The sequence below is a fragment of the Salmo trutta genome, chromosome 15, assembly GCF_901001165.1.
Source record: "Salmo trutta chromosome 15, fSalTru1.1, whole genome shotgun sequence".
In the NCBI taxonomy this organism is placed as follows: Eukaryota; Metazoa; Chordata; class Actinopteri; order Salmoniformes; family Salmonidae; genus Salmo; species Salmo trutta.
Window position 1 is genome coordinate 58,938,742 of NC_042971.1, and position 10,790 is coordinate 58,949,531.

General features: G+C 47.2%; 1 protein-coding gene across 1 annotated transcript in view; it reads right to left on the reverse strand.

Moving 5' to 3' along the window:
* Positions 1-10,790, reverse strand: part of ctif (CBP80/20-dependent translation initiation factor) — a 151,754-nt gene that overhangs the window by 71,515 nt on the left and 69,449 nt on the right. The window contains exon 8 of the mRNA XM_029690268.1: positions 358-434. Within this exon, the coding sequence (XP_029546128.1) occupies positions 358-434 (77 nt within the window). The remainder of the gene's footprint in view (positions 1-357; positions 435-10,790) is intronic.

The following is a 10,790-nucleotide window of genomic DNA, read 5'->3' on the forward strand; positions in this document are numbered from 1 at the left end:
AACGCTGAACGCTGCTGTGAGAGAGAACTCAGAGGCTCATGTCGACAGTCACGTGTGATTGGGGATGACAGCATTTGCATCCAAAATTGCACCCTATTCCCCATATAGTGCAATACTAAAAACCTTTGAGACGCAGACAATTAGACTCAGACACACAGACCAGAGACGAGAAGACTTTTCTGCCTTTTCTGTCTATGTGTGAGAGAGTCTTGGACCAGGAGCATTCCTGCTTTGACGTTGCTTTGGCTGGAGAGAAGAGTTAAGGGTTCTGGGCTGACAGTTTTTCATCAGCGTGGCAACAACGTTCCAGGAGGGGAGAGTGTGTGTGTGTGTGTGTGCGTGCGCGCGCCTGCTTACCGTCGGTCGTTCCTCCTGCGTCGGAAGAGCTTTTTGGTGTGTGCGATCTCTGCTTCATTAGGCAGGGGCGGGAAACCCTGCAGAGACAGAGAGAGAACTAGCAAACACTTATCTAAAGCAAGTCACAGAACGCAAACAGTGTGTGTAGTCTACAGGCACAACTTCATCCATTAAACAGTGGTACAGTATGGTTGTTGTCAGTCAGGACTGGTCCGTCTGTCTGGGGTTGCCTTGGTTACAGATGCTGAACTACAAGTGTGAGGAGGAGGATGGCTGAGGAAGGGTGTGTGTGTAAAAGTGTTGATAAGGTGTGTGCATAGCGTGTGCGTACATCTGAGTAATATGTGGATAAAATTGTATTTTAATATATAATGTATTTTAATATATAATGTATTTTAATATATAATATATCATATAAAATGGCATTTTAATATATAATATATTTGAATATGTATGTGGTGGGTTGGTTGCCTGGCAACCCATCTACATTGCTCCGGCCAACTGACGTTTCTTCTCCACGACGAGTCTTGATTTGCTTTCCTCCCCGACGATTTCTAGAATGCGAACACATTCTAACCGCTCCGATTTGTCCCAGAAACCAATGAGTGTGAAAAACCCAGCAGCGTTGCATTTCTTGACCCAAACCGTTGCGCCTGGCACCTACTACCATACCCTGTTCAAAGGAACTTAAATATTTTGTCTTGCCCATTCACCCTCTGAATGGTACAGATACACAATCCATGTCTCAACCTGTCTCATCCCCTTCATCTACACTTCATATTAATTAATAACATCATTCAAATCCTATTACTGTTTGCTTTAGCCTGCCTGGAGTGCCAGATGAGCAGGGTTTGCACTTTTGAGATTATTAGTTTCATTGCTCAAATCAAGCACAGCTAAAGTGTTTGAAATGACTTCAAATAGTATTTGAACCCAGGTCTGTTCAGATCCATTCAGAAAGAAGTGAAACTTTCCAGTCTGGGCCCAGAGGTCTGGAAAGTTCCATTTCTTTCTGAATGATCTGGATCTGAATTGAACAGACTTGGGTTCCTTCCCTCTCAGAGTCCCCTAGGCCAGCAGAGAGAGAGAGAGAGTTGGACAGAGCAACACAGAAAGACACAGAGCGAGAGAGAGAGAGAGTGTGTATTGTGTGTGTGTATTATGTATGAAGCCACCCAGCCCCCAGACACACAGGGATTATACTTGGCGTAACAGAGACACACAGAGCACTGAGCCATTCACCTGCACTGAAACACCTTCATCACACTACTTCAAGTTACACATTTAAAAACACAGTCTGTCTGAGAGGTTTGAACTAATAAAGTAGAACTGACAGCGTTTTAATTACTTCGCAGATATGAAACAAACAGACAATCATAATTTCAGTAAAAAATGTCAAACTCCCAGTTTATGTTCCAAAATTCAAAAGGCACTCGCACATCTAAGCAATCTTGTTGCAGGTGCATGGCAACAGTTGAAACAGGATGAAGGAAAAGGAAACCGCTCACTGCTCTTGATAGTATCACTGATGTTTAATAAGCTTACGTATCGGCCTCGCGGCCCTCGTCAGAGCTTTACGTATCGGCCTCGCGGCCCTCGTCAGAGCTTTACGTATCGGCCTCGCGGCCCTCGTCAGAGCTTTACGTATCGGCCTCACGGCCCTCGTCAGAGCTTTACGTATCGGCCTCACGGCCCTCGTCAGAGCTTTACGTATCGGCCTCGCGGCCCTCGTCAGAGCTTTACGTATCGGCCTCGCGGCCCTCGTCAGGGCTTTTACATATCGGCCTCGCGGCCCTCGTCAGAGCTTTAAGTATCGGCCTCGCGGCCCTCGTCAGAGCTTTACGTATCGGCCTCACGGCCCTCGTCAGAGCTTTACGTATCGGCCTCACGGCCCTCGTCAGAGCTTTACGTATCGGCCTCAAGGCCTTCGTCAGAGCTTTACATATCGGCCTCGCGGCCCTCGTCAGAGCTTTACGTATCGGCCTCAAGGCCTTCGTCAGAGCTTTACGTATCGGCCTCACGGCCCTCGTCAGAGCTTTACGTATCGGCCTCACGGCCCTCGTCAGAGCTTTACGTATCGGCCTCACGGCCCTCGTCAGAGCTTTACGTATCGGCCTCACGGCCCTCGTAAGAGCTTTTGTGAATGTTCTGAAAACAGCACCTCTATGTAGACCTAGCCCCACCCACATTCGTTCCACGCATGGAAAGGGATTGGAGGCAAAGGAAAAATAAATGAGTGCTACCAAACATAACAATATGCATTTCACAAACACTACAAGTGTATAAATAAGACGCATTAAACACGTCCAGAAAACCACAATGAGGACATAGCAAGTTTTCATTAATCATTGGGTACATCGTACGAAAAACATCAGAGTAATCTTAAATAGGCACATAATTCATGTTTCATCATTAAGTCCTTTAAGGAAATAATGTCTGGAGGGTGAAAATCCAAAAACATTCTCTTTTGCTCAGAGTATTATTAATATCACCTCCCCTGTCTGATATCTTAACTTTCTCTATACCACAAAATCTAAAGGTAGAAATGTAATGTTTTAGGTCATTAAAATGTACTGCGACTGGAAAATCCCTGTCGTTTCTCCTGATTGAACTTTTATGTTCACTAATTCTCTGTTTGAGAGAGCGGGAGGTCTTACCGACATAGCACAGCCCACATGGACATTTAATAATGTAAATAACATGGGTGGTGGAACACGTAATGATGTCATTTATTTGAAACCGTTTTCCTGTATGTGGGTGGCAGAAATATTCACACTTCATCATGTTGTTGCACTGTGCGCATCCTCTGCATTTATAGCTACCATTTGGTAGAGGGCGTAAAAGAGCCTGGCTGATTTTCTTTTGTGGCTGGCAGTTGGCAAGAACCAATTTATCGCATAAATTGCGACCTCTCCTATACACAATAAGTGGTGGATTTTAAATCCGGCCGGTAAAGCTGGGTCAGTTGATAAAATATGCCAGTGTTTCTTGACCACACCTACAGTTTATGTTACAAAAGCAACTTTATAAGAGGTTTTAAAAACAGGTTCTATTTGACTCAGCGTTCCATGATGTACAGTAAGGCATTGTTGGCAGAATAGATGGATGCAGTTCAATACATGATTAATATAATTCACCAATACATTTATTGGTAGTCCAAAACATATTGCTATCAGGTTGTAAATAACAGCTAGAGTATCTGGTACATTGTTTGCTGCCTCCACCCATTCGGGATGCACTGTTTCACGCTAAATGACAAATGTTCTCAGCCTTGGTTATGTCAATACAATCAAACGTTCAAGGGCAATGATCACAAGTCAGTCATAACGTGGCTAATAGGCTACTTATCTATTTATGTAGCAACCTAAAAACACATTGAGCCTAACGTTAGCTAGCTAGCTGCTGGGAGGATATCATTGGACGGGTGGCTAACTCCCCCCCCATCCCATATGTTTCGGTGGCTACAGCTAGAGACGCAGCTGTGATTTGGTTACCTAGCAACACTTGTCAATCACTTTGCTAGCTAGCTATGTTATCCACAGTTAGCATATCTCTTAGTTGTCAATCAAATCTATTTGGCATCGATCAAATGAGCGGGGCAGGCAGGCAAGATCCCATTCAGTTGTCAGAACGTGTGTTTGGACAAGCGTGCACTGGCAGGCCATACGCTGCAGAAGGACAAGCGTGCACTGGCAGGCCATACGCTGCAGAAGGACGAGCGTGCACTGGCAGGCCATACGCTGCAGAAGGACAAGCGTGCACTGGCAGGCCATACGCTGCAGAAGGACAAGCGTGCACTGGCAGGCCATACGCTGCAGAAGGACAAGCGTGCACTGGCAGGCCATACGCTGCAGAAGGACGAGCGTGCACTGGCAGGCCATACGCTGCAGAAGGACGAGCGTGCACTGGCAGGCCATACGCTGCAGAAGGACAAGCGTGCACTGGCAGGCCATACGCTGCAGAAGGACGAGCGTGCACTGGCAGGCCATACGCTGCAGAAGGACGAGCGTGCACTGGCAGGCCATACGCTGCAGAAGGACGAGCAGGCTACTGTTCCACATCGTTTATCAGTAACATTTTGACGGCCAACTACTATCTGAAGAAGTGAGAGAGGGTTTATCTACTGTTCCCTCGCTAGATGGTGGCTCATCTCGCTCTGGCTAACATTAGTTATTCATGTTGTTGACGTTTATAGGCAACTGAGGGAGAGATTTATTTATTTATTTAACCTTTATTTAACAAGGCAAGTCAGTTTCTGTCTGGATATTATAGGTGAATGCACCAATTTGTAAGTCGCTCTGGATAAGAGCGTCTGCTAAATGACTTAAATGTAAATGTAAGTTAAAAGAACAAATTCTTATTTACAATGACGGCCTACCCCGGACGACGCTGGGCGTCGCCCTATAGGACTCCCAATCAGGGCCGGATGTGATGCAGCCTGGATGGCCTATGTTTTCATGGTTGACCAATAAGACGTATGAGGACTCCCGTGGTATTTACATATTTGCAGAAATCCACTCAGGTGTATTTTGGTGAATGTGTTTTATGATCTAGTCGTGCTGTTGCTGCTGCCTGTAAACACCTAGTCCATTTCAAAGTGAATGATGGCAGGTCCGTGTAAGTACCTGAATTTGTTACCAATAAAAGTCGCCGGAGGGGGTCTGAAAAGTCACTAAATATTGTTGGCAACACTTCACTGCCCGTGTGGCAAATGGCTTATTTGCATATAAACCTACTGTAGCTCTGATTGGCTATGGTGCACCGTTTATTTTAATTTACTGCCCTGTCTGTTAATTGTCCAAACACACGGCCGTTTTCCCACTCCATATTGCTATAGAATTTTCAAATCACACACACACACACACACACACACACACACACACACACACACACACACACACACACACACACGTATATATATATATCATTTAAAAAAAGGCTTCATTCTTCCAGGGGAGTATATGAACAGATTTGAAGAAGATTTCATGTTGCTAAAACGCTGTCAGTTCCACTTTCATGTTGCTGGTATTTATTTCAAACTGACGTTTTTTTCTGTCTTACTAAGTTACTCCTGCTGGGGGGGGTGACGGGGTGCTGGGCTCTGATTGGATACATGTGTGTGTGGAGGGAGGAGAAGGGAGCTCTGCCCTGGGGACTGAGAGGAGGAGAGAGGAGAGAGGAAGAGAGCTCTGCCCTGGGGACTGAGAGGAGGAGAGAGGAAGAGAGCTCTGCCCTGGGGACTGAGAGGAGGAGAGAGGAAGAGAGCTCTGCCCTGGGGACTGAGAGCAGGAGAGAGGAGAGGGGAAGAGAGCTCTGCCCTGGGGACTGAGAGGAGGAGAGAGGAGAGGGGAAGAGAGCTCTGCCCTGGGGACTGAGAGGAGGAGAGAGGAGAGGGGAAGAGAGCTCTGCCCTGGGGACTGAGAGCAGGAGAGAGGAGAGGGGAAGAGAGCTCTGCCCTGGGGACAGAGAGGAGGAGAGAGGAAGAGAGCTCTGCCCTGGGGACTGAGAGGAGAAGAGAGGAAAGGGGAAGAGAGCTCTGCCCTGGGGACTGAGAGGAGGAGAGGGGAAGAGAGCTCTGCCCTGGGGACAGAGAGGAGGAGAGAGGAAGAGAGCTCTGCCCTGGGGACTGAGAGCAGGAGAGAGGAGAGGGGAAGAGAGCTCTGCCCTGGGGACTGAGAGGAGGAGAGAGGAAGAGAGCTCTGCCCTGGGGACTGAGAGGAGAAGAGAGGAAAGGGGAAGAGAGCTCTGCCCTGGGGACTGAGAGGAGGAGAGGGGAAAGGGGAAGAGAGCTCTGCCCTGGGGACTGAGAGGAGGAGAGAGGAAGAGAGCTCTGCCCTGGGGACTGAGAGGAGAAGAGAGGAAAGGGGAAGATAGCTCCACCATGCTGGGGTGGGCAAGATAAAGGGACACAGAGAGATCTTCCTCACCCAAACTCATGGGTCTACACAGTGGCTGTATGAAGAGACTACCAGACAGCCAACACAACATGGCCATCCAATCAATATCCCTGATTCCAGGTCAGTTGAAGAGGCATACACCAAGAAATACAGGTGGGCAAGCAGAGGAGATACCAGTGTAGTTTGCTTCAATGGGAAATACACTCTGATTAGTGCCAATAATGTTCATTCCCAATAAGTCTGCTTCAATCAGGATTTAGGTGGTTAACTCCAGAGAATGCTCTGAGCCAGGGGCTCAAAGGAAAGAGGGAGGGAGGAGAGGAAAAGAGAGAGGGAGGTGAGGAAAAGAGAGAGGGAGGAGAGGAAAAGAGAGAGGGAGGAGAGGAAAGGGAGGGAGGAGAGGAAAAGAGAGAGGAAAAGAGGGAGGGAGGGAGGGAGGAGAGGAAAAGAGGGAGGGAGAGCGAGGGGTAGAGCTGCATGTTTAGCTACTGTTGTTTTCCTGTAGGATATCATTAGCTGTAATCCAGCTTCCAGATGGTTACCAGGTAGGTGACTGTCTCAACTCCAGTATACTTAGTCATCAAAGCTAGAGGGGGAAAATGTCAATATTTAGAGAAACATTAGCGAGGGAGATTTGGGGTTTGCATGAAAATCTGTTGTGACTCTTTCCATCATAACTTAAGAGTTTTAAGAAATAGGGGGAAAAAACGTTTCAATATTCAAACTCAGACATGGACGTCAAGAGTTTTGTTTATATATAGATGTTATCCCCTTGAGCAGCTTTCAGACTTTCAGACAGATGGCATTTTTTGCTGGAATAGCATTTTTCAAAACCTGTCATCGGTGCAGATTAAAATAAATAAATAAACATTTGATGAGAAACGTAAGGTTTCTCTCCAGCCTCATTCAGACCAGACTTGATAGGAAAATAGTAGCATAAAGCCTATAGCAAAATGGTAACATACAGTGCTGTGAAAAGTATTTTCCCCCTTTCAGATTTTCTCCATTTTTGATACATAATGTTATCAGATGTTCAACCAAAACCTAATATTAGATAAAAAATCTGATATTAGATAAAGAACCTGATATTAGATAAAGAACCTGATATTAGATAAAGAACCTGATATTAGATAAAGAACCTGATATTAGATAAAGAACCTGATATTAGATAAAGAACCTGATATTAGATAAAGAACCTGATATTAGATAAAGAACCTGATATTAGATAAAGAACCTGATATTAGATAAAGAACCTGATATTAGATAAAGAACCTGATATTAAAGAACCTGATATTAGATAAAGAACCTGATATTAGATAAAGAACCTGATATTAGATAAAGAACCTGATATTAGATAAAGAACCTGATATTACATATTAGATAAAGAACCTGATATTAGATAAAGAACCTGATATTAGATAAAGAACCTGATATTAGATAAAGAACCTGATATTAGATAAAGATCCTGATATTAGATGAACCTGATATTAGATAAAGAACCTGATATTAGATAAAGAACCTGATATTAGATAAAGAACCTGATACTAGATAAAGGAAACAAGTACTTATTTTATTTAATAAACAAAGTTATGCAACAACCAATTCCCCTGTGTGAAAAAGTAATTGCCACTTCACACTCAATAACAGTTTGTGCCACCTTTTACCTGCAATGACTCCAACCAAACACTTCCTGTAGTTGTTGATCAGTCTCACGTCGCTGTGGAGGAATTTTGTCCCACTCTTCCATGCAGACCTGCTCAGGTAGCCGACAGACAGGGTATGTCCCACTCTTCCATGCAGACCTGCTCAGGTAGCCGACAGACAGGGTATGTCCCCCTCTTCCATGCAGACCTGCTCAGGTAGCCGACAGACAGGGTATGTCCCCCTCTTCCATGCAGACCTGCTCAGGTAGCCGACAGACAGGGTATGTCCCACTCTTCCATGCAGACCTGCTCAGGTAGCCGACAGACAGGGTATGTCCCACTCTTCCATGCAGACCTGCTCAGGTAGCCGACAGACAGGGTATGTCCCCCTCTTCCATGCAGACCTGCTCAGGTAGCCGACAGACAGGGTATGTCCCACTCTTCCATGCAGACCTGCTCAGGTAGCCGACAGACAGGGTATGTCCCACTCTTCCATGCAGACCTGCTCAGGTAGCCGACAGACAGGGTATGTCCCCCTCTTCCATGCAGACCTGCTCAGGTAGCCGACAGACAGGGTATGTCCCCCTCTTCCATGCAGACCTGCTCAGGTAGCCGACAGACAGGGTATGTCCCACTCTTCCATGCAGACCTGCTCAGGTAGCCGACAGACAGGGTATAGCTGATAAAATCAGTTGAGGATAAAGTTCGGAATGACACAATGTCATGTGTACAACATATAAAGACCTGTGTCTTTAGTGAACACCATCTACCCAGCGACTTGATAAGAAACACTGTAGTTGGTCTCTCTCATAGTATAACCTTGTGTTACGTGAGGAGAGGAGCAAAGCCAGACGCAGGCTGCAGACGCAGGCTGCAGACGCAGGCTGCAGACGCAGGCTGCAGACGCAGGCTGCAGACAGGCTGCAGACTCAGGCAGCAGACAGTGAGGGGAGGACCAGACAAACAGGTAGAAAGGGCCAGACTGATCAGAGTATGCTCAGCACGTCTCCCCCAGCTAGGCCAAGGAAAGAGAAGTCATAAGTCATTGAGTGCAAGAAAGCCTGTTTATCAACCCATGAAGGTCTGGATTTGGAGTCACACTCAAAATTAAAGTGGAAAACCACACTACAGGCTGATCCAACTTTGATGTAATGTCCTTAAAACAAGTCAAAATGAGGCTCAGTAGTGTGTGTGGCCTCCACGTGCCTGTATGACCTCCCTACAACGCCTGGGCATGCTCCTGATGTGGCGGATGGTCTCCTGAGGGATCTCCTCCCAGACCTGAACTAAAGCATCCGCCAACTCCTGGACAGTCTGTGGTGCAACGTGGCGTTGGTGGATGGAGCGAGACATGATGTCCCAGATGTGCTCAATTGGATTCAGGTCTGGGGAACGGGGGGGCCAGTCCATAGCATCAATGCCTTCCTCTTGCAGGAACTGCTGACACACTCCAGCCACATGAGGTCTAGCATTGTCTTGCATTAGGAGGAACCCAGGGCCAACCGCACCAGCATATGGTCTCACAAGGGGTCTGAGGATCTCATCTCGGTACCTAATGGCAGTCAGGCTACCTCTGGCGAGCACATGGAGAGCTGTGCGGCCCCCCAAAGAAATGCCACCCCACACCATGACTGACCCACCGCCAAACCGGTCATGCTGGAGGATGTTGCAGGCAGCAGAACGTTCTCCACGGCGTCTCCAGACTCTGTCACGTCTGTCACATGTGCCCAGTGTGAACCTGCTTCATCTGTGAAGAGCACAGGGTGCCAGTGGCGAATTTGCCAATGTTGGTGTTCTCTGGCAAATGCCAAACGTCCTGCACGGTGTTGGGCTGTAAGCACAACCCCCACCTGTGGACGTCGGGCCCTCATACCACCCTCATGGAGTCTGTTTCTGACCGTTTGAGCAGACACATGCACATTTGTGGCCTGCTGGAGGTCATTTTGCAGGGCTCTGGCAGTGCTCCTCCTGCTCCTCCTTGCACAAAGGCGGAGGTAGCGGTCCTGCTGCTGGGTTGTTGCCCTCCTACGGCCTCCTCCACGTCTCCTGATGTACTGGCCTGTCTCCTGGTAGCGCCTCCATGCTCTGGACACTACGCTGACAGACACAGCAAACCTTCTTGCCACAGCACGCATTGATGTGCCATCCTGGATGAGCTGCACTACCTGAGCCACTGTGTGGGTTGTAGAATCCGTCTCATGCTACCACTAGAGTGAAAGCACCGCCAGCATTCAAAAGTGACCAAAACATCATATATATATATATATATATATATATATATGTGTGTATTTACCAGGTAAGTTGACTGAGAACACATTCTCATTTACAGCAACGACCTGGGGAATAGTTACAGGGGAGAGGAAGGAGGATGAATGAGCCAATTGGAAGCTGGGGATGATTAGGTGACCATGATGGTATGAGGGCCAGATCAGGAATTTATCCAGGACACCGGACTTAACACCCCTACTCTTACGATAAGTGGCATGGGATCTTTAGCGACCACAGAGCCAGGAAACCCGTTTAACGAAACATTGGAAAGACGACACTCTACACAGGGCAATGTCCCCAATCACTGCCCTGGGGCATTTTTAAATATTTTTTAGACCAGAGGAAAAGGTGTCTCCTACTGGCCCTCCAATACTACTTCCAGCAGCATCTGGTCTCCCATCCAGGCACCGACCAAGACCAACCCTGCTTTGCTTCAGAAGCAAGCCAGCAGTGGGATACAGCGTGGTATGCTGCTGGTGTTTGGATAGGGACAGAGCATGTCATGCACACATGACAAAATAATTCTGAATTCTTACAATAGCCAATCCCCCATCAGAAATACCAGGCAGAAAACCCCTGAAAGTCAGACCTCCCCATACTGGGTTGAGCTGAGAGGGACAAGCGT